At 36.9% G+C, this 17,282-nt stretch overlaps 2 protein-coding genes across 13 annotated transcripts in view; one reads left to right on the top strand and one right to left on the bottom strand.

Moving 5' to 3' along the window:
• Positions 1 to 17,282, bottom strand: part of LOC127477273 (uncharacterized) — a 702,414-nt gene that overhangs the window by 510,458 nt on the left and 174,674 nt on the right. The gene's annotated exons all lie outside the window — the stretch shown is intronic.
• Positions 1 to 17,282, top strand: part of CNTLN (centlein) — a 263,978-nt gene that overhangs the window by 179,212 nt on the left and 67,484 nt on the right. For all 10 annotated transcript variants that reach the window (XM_051801353.1, XM_051801346.1, XM_051801345.1 and 7 more), the window contains 2 exons: positions 10,338 to 10,387; positions 15,144 to 15,235. In XM_051801353.1, the coding sequence (XP_051657313.1) occupies positions 10,338 to 10,387; positions 15,144 to 15,235 (142 nt within the window). The remainder of the gene's footprint in view (positions 1 to 10,337; positions 10,388 to 15,143; positions 15,236 to 17,282) is intronic.

The raw sequence follows: 17,282 nt of genomic DNA, 5'->3' as shown, positions 1-17,282 counted from the left end.
CAGGATGTAAAAACAAAAGACATGATTCTAGTTCTGACATGCCATGTTAGAAGATTCTGATGGTCTTCTAGGAAGTGCCAGTGGAGTCCTGCTAATTTAGAGTGCTGATTCCTGTTAATTCAAGGATTCAGTGGCTCCTCCTTGGAGTTGGAAGTTATTCTCAGACCATCTAGTATAGAGCATTTAACACTGTTGCTGCCCTGGACTGTTTCCTGTCAATAGAGTAATATTTAAAAGTAGTTTGGAGTAGATTATATTGTCAGAAGGTTACCTTGTTTTGGAACCAGATAAGAAAATGCTTATCCTTAAAAAGACTTACTGAAGAAACAGAGTAAAATCTACTTAAAGATATATTTACAAGCAGCATAACCTCTTTATGCAGAAGGCTCAAGACCATTGAGAAGTTTCAGGTCTGCATAAAGCTGAAAAGCAGTATACTAGTTTCTAGGCTTTGTATTGCTTTAAGTTGCTTTTCTTCCATCTGATGGGCTATCACTTAAACTTAGCAAAACTACTAGAAAATACAACATGTGAGTATAAATAAGAGCATGGCATTTTTTTCTGGAAAGAGTCATAAATTCTGGATTTTTTTTTCCAGTCTGCTAGTTTTTATTGCTCTTTCAACCACATTGCAAAACCAGTCTTTTTTTTTCCCCTCTCTTTTTAATAGCAGAAAAGTCTATGTGGGAGCTACACAGTTATTTTAAAGACTATTCTCAGTTCATCTGATAGACAGATATAGGATTAGCGTATTCTTAATATTAGAAATATCAATCATGTATGTCAGTTACGTAACCTTCATTATCGGCAAATTTGGTAGGTTGTTACTGTAAATTTTCAGGGTACAGTAATACAATCTTCTTTAGGACTCTCTAAACCTTGACTATAAACTACTCAGGACTGTAAAGACTCCCCCAGTGTCATCAGAAAACAGTTGTTTGCCATGTTTTGAAAAGGTTTTATACCTCACTATGTTAGCGTTACCATTGCAGATATGAGTTTAGACTTCTGAGTTTAAAGAAACTTTTTAAAGTTTAACTGACTGGTTACTTGTTTTGTTCTGAATTGCTGATCTGTATTTCTGGTAATGAATCTCCTTTGCCTAAGCTTATTTATGTATACAGCTAGAAGGTGTTTTATGCAAATTTTCAGAGATAATTCTGAACAGTTTTTCCTATTGCTTCTCAAACACATTCAAATTTAGTAAGGTTTTATTTCTATTCCTTTCCATCAATTTATCAATGGATAAGATCTTATTTACAGAATTCTGGAATTACAACAATCTGCAAGGTTTCACCCACTTCCCATATCTATAAAAAAGATTATGTAAGTTGTCAGAGTACTTCACTAAGTATGTGATAAACTCTTGCTCAAAGGTCGTGTCTGTTATCTATCTATTCTTTTAAATTATATCCCAGGAACTTCCTTTTTTAAAACTTAAGTTAAATAATAGAATGAATACACAGCAGAAATGTGACAGAGACAATAAAATGCAGTAGCAGCCTTTGACTTTGTCAAGAGACAAGGTGCAAAGATGTGAATTTTTCGTGAGCTGGAAGAGACCAATTTATACTCGTACTTAAGGTGCTTTGTCTTTTCTCTTGACGTGCATATTTTCATTGTATTCAAATCCCATCATTTGTTCTTGAATTATAGTTCAATGGTTTATCTCCTCTGAGTCCATCAAGCAAACCCCTTTCTTCCAAATGGGTTTTTTTCCTATTGTTATGACTATAGACCTTCAAGTTCTACGTTGCTGTGTGTATTTCAGTTTTGAACCTTAATCTTTTATCGATGTTTTGTTTGGTTTGTTTTGCAGGACTTGGATACCTACATGCAGCAGAGTCTTCCTCTTGTACAGCGATATCATCTCTAAATGAACTTCAGATTCTAGATCTTCCTTGTTTCTTGCAAAACGCTTTGAAGGTTGAAAGGTTTTAGTAGTATTCTATTTAGTAGTTTAACAGACATAATGGTGAGATTGTGTTTATGAGATTCCAACAGAAATAAGACACACAACCTAATCTACAGTGTAAATTTATAATTTCTTTCACTTTGTTTAGTAACTACTGGATTTATTAGAAAAAAAATTATTTGATATCAGATACAAAAAGTTTAAGATATACTTTTATTTTCTCTTTTTTAAATCGACCTTGTAGTTTTAGTAATTGTAAAATGTGAAATCCTAAAAGAAAAAAAATTGCAGAAACACAGATGGATAAGGCATTTCTTGGCTAGTCTTGAAGCATTTCCACCTCCCAGTGTTTCTACTGTCAAAAGATCAAGAGGACAGTACTAATATTCAAAGATTTCTTTTCAATTTCCATGACTCAAGTCTACAGTCAGCATAGGAACACTTTACACAGAAACCACCTTTCCACTGTTGAAATATCTTAAAAGATTCCATTCCTCAGCCTCAGTTTGTGTCTTGTATTCCTTCTTTCTGTTGTTTGATGTGCTAAATGAAACTGAATGATGCAAAAACTGATGCAGTAAATCCAGTGAGCATATGCTTTAGACAATTATAGCAAATATTAATCTGCTAAAATAGCATTGGAAGCTCTTGTTCATAATATCTGAAATTTGATGCTGCTGTTCTGACTCAGTAATTCTAGGAGGTTAGTATTCTTCATTACCACATACAGAGTTTATTTTTGATCCTCTAAGTTGAAGGATTGCAAAAGCAATCCTTCGTTCACCCTCAGTAGGTGAGGAAAGCATCTCATGTCACTGGAATCTGTGCAACTGTATCACAGGCCTCTTTAAGTACCTAATCTGCTTTATAAAAGTGTTGTACATGAATCATTTAAAGGACTGGTGGGGTAGACATAGTTTGTTAAAGGCAGTCCCACACTGCAAAAAACCACACTGAGATGTTTATCTTCAGGCTCACTTGCATTATTTTCTGGAGAGGGAGAAGAATTTCATAAAAATAAAACAGTTCTTACCTATTAAGTTGGCACATCTGTGTGAGACAGTGAGGGAGACAATGGTGTAAATGAAAGGCCAGAATGCAACTATTTCCCCCCCCCCCCCCCCGGCTTTTTACCACTAGTTCTTTCGGGTTAAGTAATTTCTGTCAGTGTTGCATTATACATCAGTAGTTTTCTGTGACTTCTTCAGTTACTTTGAATTCCTCAGAGTCCCTTCTTGCTCCTTAGAAAACTCATACTTGAACCTTCTTCGATGCTTCTTGTTATTGGGGAAAGTAGCAATTATACAGGCTCTGCAAAGAGCTGTACTCTTCAAGAACACCACATTACATCCTATCCCCCTATTTGTTCAGCTGCTCTCTTGTAACAAAAAGTGCAGGCTACAGTACTTTTGTGGCTAATTTTAGAGAACTGAACTAGATGTATATTTCTTGTTATAATGCATATACAGGTGCTTTTTTCCCTTTTTTACAAGTTCTAGGTTGAGTAGTTTAAAGATTTTATTATGTTGTTTTTCAAGAAAAAAAGTTTGATTAGAAATCAGTATAGAATCTGTTTTGAAATGAATTAAATACTTAGAAGTTGTCTCAATGCAAACATTTTGACCATGAGTGGCCTAATATTTGCATTCAAAACTTAAAAAGTTAGTGAACAGAAGATTGTCAGGCTTCAGATTAGAAATAATAAAAGAAACCAACTAAGTGACTAATTAGGATAGGATAAAATAAGATAGGATGACAGTAATTGGTTCTAAAGGGGAGGCTAACCTATGTTAGCTTCCCAAGACTTAAAAAAAATTAAACTGAGGATGCAGGTAGGAGTCCCCCAGTGGCATGCAATTTATTCCGTTTGTTTTAGTGGGACATGTATGATTTTCTACATATAAGACATTTTAAATGTCCAACCACGAAGAGCGTAACTCTTGCAAAAAGAAGTTGCCAGGAGGAATTTAGTCTCTTAGATGAGACCATGAATATGAGACCTGTTGTCTAGCTGATGTGATAATGTCCTCTTGCACCAAGAGTGGTCCTGCAGTAAAGGAACTCTTTTAAGTATAGTGGGTGTTGGGATTGGGTGGTTTTCTTTCACCTTGTTGTCATAAATCAATAAATCATGTGCCCAACCCCTGACTACTGTGGTACCCCTTTGCTAGACCTAATCTGTTTGGGTCAATGTCTTTCTTGGAAGAGCCTAAAACAAGACACAGCCACACGTGCTGTCTCACAAGGGCTGAAATAGAATCGATTCTGTAAATTGACTGACTCTTGCCTATATAGCTGTCATGTTGTTAGCCTTCACCACAAAGGCCTGTCACTACCTAACGTTCAACATGTTGCTCCAAAGGACCCTATTTTTTCTGCAAAGCTGCTCTCTAGCCAGTTGGTCTTCTAGCATGTCCTGTTGCAAGCAGCTATTCTAACAGGACTTTGCCTTAACTTCATTAACTTCCCATCAGGCCATTTTTTTCCTTCCTATGAAATCTCGGTGAGCAGTGGTCCAGGCCTCTAGTGAGCCCTCAGTTACTTCCCTCAATTTTATATCATTTGTGAACTTGCTGTGAGGCACTCTAACACTTCTTTGAGGTTGTTAATGAAGACAGTAAACAGTACAAGCTCTGTTATGGATCCCTGAGGAATGCTTATAGGTGCTAGCTGCCAGTTGAACTCCACATGACAGATCATCACCCCTTCAGCCTCACCATCCAGCCAATTTTCCAGACACTTTATCTAATTTTCAATTCAGATTTCAACTCTTTCGCAAGAAGGAGATGGAAGACCATCTTGAATACCTTGCCAGATTCAAGGTATGCACCCTTGCCTGCTTTACCTTTATGCTTACAGCCAGTTATCTCTTACAGAAGCAGTGAGGTTCATAAAGCAAGATTTTTCCTTGGTAAATATATGCTACCTGTTTTCAGTCACCTTGTCCATTAGCTGACTGGACATGATTTCCAAGATGATTTGTTCCGTAACTTTACCAGGAAAAAAGAGAAGGCCTGTATTGGGTTTATGTGGGGGTTTTTTTGTTTTGATTATTTTAAATTATATCAAAAGACAGTAGACCAAACCACTTGGACTGGGGATATTCACTTTCCAGAAAGGGAGCCACATAAAAATGAAGCAACTAATCAAAAAATCTCCACCCCCCCAAACACTAGAACAAGCAGTACAGAAACCTATGTACAATTTGAGATTGTTAAGAAAGATACTGTAGCTGAAACCCACCCAAAATATGAGCTACAATTTTTAAAAATTGAATTAAAATAACAGAATCTCAGAATATGCTGAGTTGGAAGGAACTTACAAGGGTCATGAAGTCCAGTTCCTGGCCCTGCACGGGACCATCCCCAGGAGTCACACCATGTGCCTGAGAGCATTGTCCAAATGCTTCTTGAATTCTGTCAGGCATAGTGTTGTGACTACTTCCCCGGGAAGCCTGTTCCAGTGCCCAGCCACCCTCTGGGTGAAGAATCTCTTTCTGATATTTAACCTAAACCTCCCCTGACACAACTTCAGGCCATTCCCTCAGTCCTGTCACTGGTCAGCACAGAGGCCTCTCCTCTTCCCCTCACGGGAAGTCGTGACTGCAATGAGGTCTCCCCTCAGTGTCTTCCTCTCCAGGCTGAACAGACCAAGTGACCTCAGCTGCTCCTCAAATGGCTTCCCCTCAAGGCCCTTCATCATCTTTGTTGCTCTCCTTTGGACACTCTCTAACAGCTCAATAGCTTTCCTATATTGCAGTGCCCCAAACTGCACACAATATTCAAGGTGAGGCCACACCAGTGCAGAGCAGAGCGGGACAATCCCCTCCCTCAACCAGCTGGTGATAATTTACCTGTTGCCCCCCAGGACACGGTTGGCCCTCCTGGCTGCCAGGGCACTAATGACTCATATTCAACTTGCCATCGACCAGGATCCCCAGGTCCCTTTCTATGGCACTGCTTTCCAGCATCTCATTCCCCAGTCTGTATGAACATCCTGGGTTGCCCTATCCCAGGTGCAAAATTTGGCACTTTCTTTTGTTGAAATTCATCTGGTTGGTGATTGCACAGTCCTCTGATTTGTCAAGGTCTCTCTGCAGGGACTCCCTGCCTTTGAGGAAGTCAACAGCTCCTCCCAGTTTTGTATCATCTGCAAACTTGCTTAGTATCCCTTCCAGTCCTGCATCCAAGCCATTTATGAAGATGTTGAAGAGCACAGGGCTCAGGATGGAGCCCTTTAGAACCCCACTAGTGACAGGTCACCAGTCTGATGTCATCCCATTCACTGTTACCCTCTGTGCTCGACCTGTGAGCTAATTGCTCACCCACTGCATGATGTGTTTATCCAGCTGTGTGCTGGACAATTTGTCCAGAAGGATCCTGTGAGAGACAGTATCAAAAGCTTTACTGAAATCCCAAGAGATTACATCAACTGGCTTCCCTTGATCAACTGTGTGGGTTACCTCGTCATAAAAGGAAATAAAGTTGGATAAGTGAGACTTTCCTCTCATGAGGCTGGGCTGTGCTGTCTCTGAGCAATGACTATGTTGTCTTTCAGCTGTTTTTCAATACTTCCCAGAATATTCTTCCACAACTTTACCATGCACTTAAAGTGAGTCTGACAGGTCCGTAGTTTCTGAGGTGCTCCTTCTTGCCCTTCTTAAAAACTGGGACAACATTCGCCACCTTCCAGTCAGCTGGGACCTCTCTGGGTTCCCAAGACTGCTCAAAAATCGAGTAACATTTTGCAATAAAATCAGCTAACTCTTTGAAGATTCTGTGATGAATTCCATCAGGCCCCATAGATTTCTAGGGATCCAGCTGGAGTAGCAGATTTCACACAGTTTCAGGGTCGACTAGGAGTTGATCATTCTCGCAGTCACAGTCCTCCAGCTCAGGGCACTGAGATCCCCTTGGTCCATCATCAGTGTTGAAGACAAAGCAATGAAAGCATTAAACACCTCTACCTTGTGTCTGTCCCTGGTTGTGAGATGACCATCCTCATCCTGTAACAGGCCAATGATATTTCTATGCTGCCTATTGACATTAATATATTTGAAAAAACAATTTTTATGGTCCCCCACATTTCTGGCCAGCTGCAACTCCAGTTGAGCTTTGGCTTCATGAGTTTTTTCCCTATTGTGACAAGCAGCATCTCTGAATTCTTCCCATGTGACTTGACCTTGCTTCCACTGGGCATACAGCTTCCTTTTTTGCCTTAATTCCAAGCAAAGATTTCTGTTCAGCCAAGGCAACCTTGTGCTTTGCCTCCTTGACTTCCAACATTTGGGAATTGTTGCTCCTTTGCCCTTAGGAGATAATGTTTAAAAGTGACCAGCACTGATAGTAACCTCAAACCAACCCAAATAACCGATCCACATAACCCCAAACCAACCTGTGTCCCAAAATAGTCTTAAGTAGCTCTATCTAGAGACTCGATGGGGAAGTTTTTATGGCCCTCACAGAGAAAAGGTCAGCATTTAATACTTAAACTTGTGTTGCTACGAAAAAGTAGGGCTAATAAAAAGTAGCAGGGCAGATGCATGTGAGAAGTTGAGAAGCTTAAACAGGTTTTTGAAGATTGTTTTACAAATGTGCTTAAGCTGTTACAGTAAAATTTTGCTTATAATAGGTGTAAAAGAAGACAGTAAGGAAATTTACAGGTTTGCTTAATGATAACAGTGTAGAATGATATGCTGGGTTTACAAGACAATAAAAGAACAATCTTTTGCTCGGTCAGTCTTTGCTACTAGATGATCTTTAGGATTCCTTCCAACCTAAACTATTCTATGAGTGTATGATTCACTGCTAATGATGCTTAGAAGATGCCAACAAGTCCTGTATTCTTTGTAACAGATAGATCAAAGCTGTTAGACATATTTGAAGCAATTATGAGGTCAAGTTGATTAGTTGTTAATATCTTGATGCTAATATTCTTCCTGCGCCGAGGTGTGAAGAAACTGAAGCATGTTCACACCCAAGGGATGTGAAAGTATGAAGTTACTGAACTGTATCTCATTGTTAACAGTCACTGTGCCAGTGCACTGGCAGTTTGCCACTGTAACTCCCATCTATAGAGTGGGCTCCAGAGGGAGCTGCAGACCAGTGAGCCTGACTGCTTCCATACTTAGGAAGGTGGCAGTCAGTCTTTAGGAAAAAATGGTGCTTGGAGAGGGGTTAAAAAAACCAACCAACCAACAACCCCAAAAAAACCACCAGAGAGAAAGAGCACTAAGCGTGGATCAGCACAGTTTTGTTGGGGAAGCATTACTGTGACTCCTTTAAAGGGAAATCCTGCTTCATTAACCTGCTGGAATTATGGAAGAGTGATAGTAACTATGTGGTAACAGTAATCTGATCTGTATTTTTCAGTTGCCTTTGACAAGGCTCCACATTAAAGATTAGAAAGAAAAAATTCCATTGGTGTGAGATTGGAGGAAAGGTCCTTTTAGCAACAGGGAACCAGTTAAAGCAGAAGAAACAAAGCGTAGTGCTTACATGCCACTTCTAGGATAGAAAATTGGAATCAAACTGCAGAAACTGTTAGACTTGCTCTCTTTCCTGAGTAGAATCTGCTTTTGCCTCTGCTGGAAACAGAGCACTACTGATAGATGGACCTGGCACTGGGCTAACCCAGTTGAGCATTTCTAACGTTCATGCAAGCCAGTCATTGACTTGTATGGGTTGGATCTTGTATTGTATATTGTAATTTCTTGTCCAGACTTAACTGAAATTTTTCCAGCTTAAATGTATCATAACATAGTTGGAGACTATTTCACAGGCATATTAATTTTTTTGGAGGCACTTCAGATTTTCAGACTAGAAACCTACCCCTTTACTTATTTTGTATGATTTAGTTACTTCTTCATGTGTTTCATCAGCCTGAAGAAAAATCTTTATGAAAAGTTTGCTCTTAAAAATCTTGTACAATCCTCATTGTGTGCTTGTCAATTAGTGTATAGAGAGGTATTATATATGTTCATAAACATTTTCATTCAAATAATGTTTTTGAAGTTGAAAACTAACTTGCTCAGAAGATAGAGGTTCAAGCAGGAAGCAGATATGTTGGATTCAGTCTTTAATTATGTAAACAATGTTTTTTCAAGGAAATATTTTGCCATTCAGTGCAAGAAGTTAACACGCTGTAAGGAGTTAGGACAGTGTGGAGACAAAGGCCACTGTAGTCTGTATAATAGAAATTGATGATAACTGACTGAGTATTGGAGGATGAAAGAAGATCACAGAAAGTCAGCCAGTGAAGGCAGCTGAGTGATTCTGAAAAACCAGCTGGATTCTTATGTGTCACGCAAAGCAAGTTACTTCAACCTTTTGTGTTTATAATTTTCGTTGTAATTCATGTTGTACAGCTGAGTCTGAGATGCATATGATGTATAATGTGCTGTAACATACTGTGTATACTGGAAGAACTTTTTCTTTAGACCTTTCCTTAAGATAGTTTGGCCAAATATTTTATGCCTTATCGCAGAGGGCAAAGTAGGGTAAAGCATAAATTTCCTGTGAAAAAGGTACTGCTGTTCAGAGTACAGCAGAAAATAACTGTGAGAAAACTAGCAGTCCAACTTTTACAACAGAGCTAGAATTATGTGTATTTGTATATGGTATGTGTTTATATTTTAAGTGAAAGGTGCAAATTAAATGACTGTGCACTGTTCTGTGTGCTGTAGGATCCTTGGCTAAAATGGGTGGGGATTTTATTGCTGAAATAGTGTGCAATTATATAGTTAGAGATTGTGTCAGAAAACATAAGTATAAATGAACAGTTTAAATTCATGTCTTTCATTCTAGCATTTCCCAATTTGACTTTGAGACTTTAGCACTGGTATCCTGGCGACTTTATTTGTTTGTAATTTTAATAAATTGAAAAAGACTGATTCAGGTATTTTGTTCTGCTGGTTGATATTACAGAATAGACTATGGTAGTAATATACTGGTAGATCAGGGCTGGAGAAGGGGAGGAAAGATTTTGTTAATAAGTTTCTCAAAGAATTGTGAACTGCTACAATATATCTGCTCAAGTTTGGCTGGTGGTTCCCTCTGGGACAGAGTACTTACTCCCATCTTAACAGGATTCTGCCTCCTACTGGTCTTTTTTTCATCTCAGGCATTTTCTTACCTAAAAAGATCAGCTGAAACTTCTTAGTGTATGATCAACGTTGTGTCTGAATTTTGGAAGTTCAGATGATTTGTGAATTTTAAAAAGCTGTTGTACAAATGACTCCTTATATATGAAGTATGCTAAGTTTTATCAAATAGAACTAATCCTGAGTGTTGATAACTTTTTTTCCAGTAATGTATTGATATAGGTTTGGTTTAATTTTTTGAATGATTTTAGTGGCATCTTGTGATTGGGTGGCATATGTGATTGTTCTGTGGTTCTTATTTTCTTATTTCCCTTTTTGTAGACTGAATCTTGAAGAAGAATTGGATCAAATGAAAATACACCAATCTGTGGGTAAGTTCACAATACAGGATCTTAACTATTTTTACAACAAAAAAGGGAAGGTATAGTATTTTATGTGTGTGTATGTAGTTGTAGTGGGTTGACCCCGGCACCCACCAAAGCTTCTTTGCAACTAAACAGGGGAGAGAAAATATAGCAAAATATACATGAGTTGTATATCAATATGTATATGTAAAGTCTAGAATATGTTTATATGCTTATGAAGTTCTCTCCAGAATCTGAAATGGTTTTTGCATGTTGAGATATCATCATCATCATCATCATCTTGGCCAGTCTTTGCAAACGAAGATTTGGGAAAGGTCATTACCCTTCGAGCCTGCGCAGTGGATTTTTTAGGTGAGACACAGTGTGCGCTGAACTGAGCCCACCCTTTAATCCCGAGGTTCATCTGCCGGGGCCGAGCGAGCTCGGACGGTGGCAGCGAGGTCCTCAGGACGTAGGTTTGTTTAGAGTGACCTTCTCTTAGATGGGTGGCCTTACAGGGCTGACGAGCTCCATCTGCCCGGGGGAGTTCCCTGACTGGGAATCAAACCCAGGCAGTGATGGCGAGAGCGCCGCATCCTAACCACTAGATCACCAGGGAACCTCGTGTTGAGATATAGTGATATAGAAATTTGGTGCTAATTCAGAATTCTATTTTAAAACTAGTCTGATAAAGTACGTGAATTTGAAAGTAAACCAAAATGGTGAAATTTGTGTAAGAATTTCATCAAGATATTGAACATCAATATCTTCTTTTAAATCTTTACAATCTTTACAGTAGTTAATGGTTCTATGAAGATGAGTCTTTGTCAGTCGGATAGATAGTATTACTGTTGCCTCTCCATCACTCCTCTGATTCTTTGTATTTTAGCTGTTTCTGAATCATCTAGGAGAAATATTAATAGTTACATTTTTCTGTGTGTTGCTTCTCTGGTGAATTCTTAATGCACAGTGTTGTGCAAAGGAAAGTAGGAGACTTGGTGAAGTACTCTACATGTTCTTAGAAATAAAGCCTTACCATTCTTTATCATAGTTTTCTGCTGGTGGCTGTTTTCTGTTTTCTATTTTCTTGTGATAATGTTGATCACGTGCATGAAAAAATAAAATCTCTTTTTCCTTTATTTTAAAATTTTATCTCTAAAACTAAGTGGAAATATCAAGCTGCTGAAAACTGAAAGTTACTGTTTTCTTTCATACTACTTCTCATATGTTACCTTCATAGCCACAGACAGAGATGAAGGGAAATAGTGAAGGTTTTAAATACTGACTTTAAAAATTGCTGCTTCATCTTTTTCCAATTTAGTCAGTCTTTGTGCAGAAAGAAAGGGTAAGACAACTAGTGGTGAGAAGGAGTTGAGGGCCTGCTGAGCAATATCCATGCTTTTCCGAAAACTAGAGAAATCTCTAAACCTGCCAGTTCTTGACATGTTTAGTGCTTTAACAGTTAGTCTTTTATTCCTTCTTTTTTCATTATCTTTCAGATAAAAATATCCTCTTTTAAAAGCTTGTGGGAGGAGGCACAGTTCTGGTTTGGTTATTGGTATGAAGATTAACTGTTCTTTTGTTGGGACTGAGAAAAAGGGTTAAACTAGTACTGAAGCATGTTAGGCAAATTTTATTTACCTTTTCCATCATGTGTTGCTTTAGCTATCATTTAAATGGACAGGAAACTTCTGATAAGATTCCAGTCCAAAGATTTGTATTAAGCAAAACCTTTTTAGCACATAGGACTGAGATGATTCCAGCCATTTCCAAACTTTTACCAATGGAAGTGTAAAAAAATAGCTGCTCATGAATTTCCTTAGTTTATCAATGTTGTTGGAATTCGCTTTCACCTTAGCAGATATCTGTTTTCATCAGGCATTCTAATATCAAGGGATAAATTCTGTAAAAGATACAGAGCTTTCCTGTGTTAAAATAGTGCATATTGTCTTATTTGATATCAGTTTTGTTTGTCAGGAAGAAGTACTGGATAGCTTTGTTGTTCTTCCAATATAATTTTTCAAACCGTGGTGGTCAAAGATGAAGGGAGTCAGGGCAAAAGGAAACTGTTCCTGCACTTCCCAATTTCTTTCCATTCTTACTTTGTTGTCCAGTTATTGTCTAGTAGTCATCAAATCCAAATTTACTATTCATGCTATTCATGTCATTATTTGTATATTAAGGTAAAGAAGGTGTTGGCAGGTAGTCAAGTCATTTCCTCCAAAAGCAGGATAGTGGATCCATCAAATCTTAATCAGAAAAATAACAAATGCCTTCTTAAAAGACAGTAAACTGGCTCTTTCATTATGAGACTCCTAACTCTACTTATAACTTACAGCTTATATGTGAGAATGACATTCCCTTCTGGTCTTCACAGTGGTATTATCCACCACCTGGTTTTTGCCACCCAGTACCATGGGTAGCTGGAGTCAGTAACACAGTGACTTTGTGCACCATAGCACCTTCTGTCTGTCAGGGAAATCCTTCAACTGGTGTGTACTACAGAAAAAAATATCATTCTTTCGATGGTTTATATAGGTTCTATATGGTTTATATAGTGAGTGACTATTACACAGCTCTATAATATTTCTTAAAACTGGTATTTTTTTCTTTGTGTGAGAAGACTTTCTGCAAATACTAGTAGTGAACTGTGGTATCATAGTTCAAGTACCATTTTGGCAGCAGTGTTGAACTAACTTATCATCAGATTTGGTGACTATTAATTAGGAATTAAGTGTTACATTCTGAAGCTGGCAGTTAGCTATGTTTTCTCAGTGGGACATAAGTGAGCTTCTGTAAGACCATGGTAATTTGATGACTGAAGATAGTGGGGTTTATGACTTGTGGGTCTATTCCTTGAGGGAGAAGTTGGTATTTTTTTATGTAGCAGTATGACAGGTAGAGCACGTCTTGCTGAGTAGACTGATATGATGTATCTTTCTGCTATCACAGACAGACAGTTAGTTACAGGTGATGCTTTTTCATTGCCTCCCTAACCAATTCCAATGAACGCTTACATAACAATTAGAAGGGTCGAGAGGAGAAGGGGCTAGAATGGGCCATTTATTTTCTGCTCAGTAGAAAGGGTTATGTATCAGTGACCTTTGGCTTTACTTTTATTTACATTCCTTGTGTCTTCTGTGATAATACTGAACAAGTATAGTCTTTTCTATCTATTTTGCAGCAGTATTCTTTATTATCTGCATATAATATGTTTATTTATAGAGTTTTAAATTGCATTTTAATACATCCACATAATAAACATAACACCTTTTGTGCTTTGATCAGTTTCTTTGACTATGGGAAATAATTTTTCTTTTCAGTGGAGTACAGTAAATGCTGATATAAAAGCTACAACAGACATTCAAATGAGTGAATATTTAGAAAAAGATGAAAAGCATGTTCATATTATCTTTGTGTGTTACTTAAAGAATGTTCTAAATGTATGCAGTACCACTGTGCTGGGGGACTGTAGTCTGAAGTAACATGGGAACTAGCATATTAATATCAAGGTAAAGGTACATATTCCCCAGATGCATAGTTTTACCTTTTTCAGCTTTTATTATCTTTAGAATAGTGTTCCATTTATTTCATGATTACAGAAGTATTAATTGGCCATGACACGTTCCAAAGACAAAAGAAAGGTCTAATTCACTCTAACAAACTTGTTAGTCACTGTTTATATCAAGAGGGTTGTGAATCTACAGAGAGTAACACTGTTTTCTTCTACGCTTTCTTTGTTTATAAATCAAAAGTTTTTAAGTGACCTACAGTGTCTGCTTGTAGTTTGAAATATTACTTCTAAAGCAGACCTTCACCATGTAGCACAGATATTTATCCCTTAAGATTAATTTTTTAAGTTAATTTGGAGGAAAGAAGGACTAGAAAAGAAATATGAATATTGTGGTGTTTTTAGAGTGTTGGGATTCTTTTGTTCTTTAATGTAGTATTTCATATTCTAAGATGAAAACCTTCTGTAGTGTGTAATTGGACATTTCTGTGAGCAGTGGGCAATTTGTGAGTGCTAAGCTCTTGATTAAAATGTAAACAGAATGTGTTTTACTTCTGATTGACTGTATGTCTTAGTGCTTGTAAACATTTTCTTAGCATTCTTCTTTCTCAATAGATCTAATTTTTAACTTGGGATTTTTAGTACCTAAAGTGTATAGCTGTCTCTGACACTGATGCTTAGATTCATGTTTACTCTCATTACTTGTGTCAATTTCTAATTGTTATGATTTCCCAGTATTTCTGTGGAATGATTTGTATGATTCATCTGGTGAAGTACATGATCTTTAACTTAACAAAAACCAGGGTTTAAAGTTTTCATCCATCCTAATTCAGTTACTGTTTGCTTTGTTCACCAATCACTCTGATCCTCCTAGCAGGGGACAAGACCTAGAGAACAAAACTGGTAGTGACTGTAGATAAAAAGGCAAGGAATTCTGCTTTTAAGGTATAGAGGGAATAGTCTATAAAAGACTAAAAATTGGAATGAAAGTGTAGTGTCTTTAACCTGCAGATCTATTGTACCTTTGAAAAGCTTGTACTCTGAAAAAACATACTGTGATGCTACAGAGATTCTCCAATAATAATTGAAGAGAGGTCACTCTTCAGAAAGTGACCAAAAGGCTTGTCAAGAAAATAGACCAAATTATAAATCATTGTGGAAGTAAATAATGCATTTCCTTAAAATGTCTAGGGATTGTTTTAGTGACATATTAAATGCCACAATGTATTTTATTTATTCAATGATAGAGATTTGTTATTTATTTTCTGACAGAGCCACTTTTTAAACTTAGTGAAGATGATGGGATCAAAAATAATACTCTGGTGGGGAATATGAGAGAAGTTTCACATCAAATGTTACAGAAGGTGAGATACCAACCCCAGCAAACAGACCTAAATTTTGGTATAAGAATCCTATATCTATCTCTCTATATGTACACACACACACATATATATATATCTGTCAGTGATCATAAATTTAAGCAATGGTTTTCTTTCCTAATTTAAAAATGTGGATTTACAGGATTGCATGCAGAAATTAATTCTTGGGAAGTAGCTATCGTTTATCGTTAAGATAAACATGGCTAATGTCAGAGAAAATGAAAAGAATGTTTAGAGGTGTAATGTAAAAAAATAACAAATTATCTAAATTGGAAGTAACACATGCTTAGCATTTTGCCACTGAAAGTTCAGGAACCTTAATTTCTTTTGCTGACTATTTAACTTTACATGGTATCAGGTGTTAATCTCCATAGAGCTCTTGCTGCAGAATAGAATTGATGCATAATAGTGATAAATCTACCTTTTATTACATTTAAATTTTAGCACTATATTGCATATGAAAATATTTTCTACATATTTGAGCCTATCACTCTTTTCACAAGATAGCATGTAGTATTCTTTAGCTTAGCAAATATGATAGGTATTTTATCTTTATTGATCAACATTCTACATGTTTTGCCTCCTACAGTTACAAGATGCTCTTAACTAGTTGCTATTTGTACTGATCATTGTAACATACACAAGTAGTTTAGTATGTTAACAGGTGTTCACTTCAGAGGGCTCACTTGTATTTTACCATATGTTTTGTTTGCTTGCAAAGAAAAGGCATCCTTTAAACAATATCATGCCTTTTGTTTGTCATTTTGCAAAACTATTTGTTTAATTACTTATAAATCTTTGAAAGCATGCCTAAATTGAATAAAAACGAATCTATAACTTTGAACGTCAGTTCAGGTATGTCTATTTATTTTTTATTTGTGAATTAACTTGTAGAGAGTATGGTAATTTACAGCAGATGATGTGATTGCATATATTTGTAACACTTGCCATATGGTCGGGCAATGAAGGCTGTCATCTCGTTATTACTGAATGACAAACATCATGTTAAAATAATAACACACAGAATAGGAAGTGCTCACATTCATTTATCTTAAGGTAGAGTGAGTAATTGAAATAATATGAATACTACCATCTGAAATGTCACACAGTTTATGCTTGCTTATCATCTATATTTCAGAACTGTAATTTTGTTTGCCAGGTACTACATAATTTTTATCTCTATGGATATACAGAGTTATGATGGTACCTTGGGGAGAGGTGTAGAAGCTTTTCATTGTTTGTTTCCTTCCAGCTGTCATACATGACTTTAAGTACTACTGAGTGCAAAAGGTTGCTTTAAAGAACTGAGAAAATAATAGCAGAAAATCAGTTTAGGAAGGTGATTGAAGAAAGGTATTTGTCTAACACCTTGTCACTGGGGAGGAAAGTGCAAACTGCAATTTTTATCATAAACCTTAGTTTCATTGAAGCACTTGAAAAAATCCCTTTTATTTCTAATTTCACCAATTTACTTTATGTAGCCATAAGGCAATGTCTCTTCACTGTGGGAGTGCTGTGAATTTCCATAATGGAAACTAGCAATGCATAGGCATTCATATTAAAGATTTGCTATCAAAGGCAGAAATTCAGTATCAAATTCACAAATGTATAGGAAGTTTGAGCAGCTCTTGTCCAAATCTACCCTGTACATTAAGACCTCTTATTTATCTGAATCACATCTGTGGTACCCATTTCGTAATAGATTCCATAAATTTTAAAATAATTCAAATACATTGACAAAATGTCCTTGTAAAAACATGTAGCATTCACTGACAAATAATATGGTTTCAGTATTTTCAGTGTCAAAGGTAGTTTTGACATGTTGTCTTGCTACAAAGTGAAGGAACTGGCCAGTATTTTACAAGGTGACAAGTTCATGTTAACCTCGTGCATTCTTGAAATATAGTCTTTCCTAACCATATCCAGAGAAATCTAGAGTCCCTGACACTTCCGCTAGGGAAAGAGTGGGAATGCAGCTTGTACAAAGCTAACTAAAAAAGTGTTTCTTCAAAAATACTGGATAAAGTGGTTA

The sequence above is a fragment of the Manacus candei genome, unplaced genomic scaffold (assembly GCF_025592945.1).
Source record: "Manacus candei isolate 608988 ecotype Guabito, Panama unplaced genomic scaffold, ASM2559294v1 h1tg000051l, whole genome shotgun sequence".
Taxonomy (NCBI): Eukaryota; Metazoa; Chordata; class Aves; order Passeriformes; family Pipridae; genus Manacus; species Manacus candei.
The sequence above is the reverse complement of the archived record's forward strand: the minus strand, read 5'-3'. Positions and strand labels throughout refer to the sequence as shown.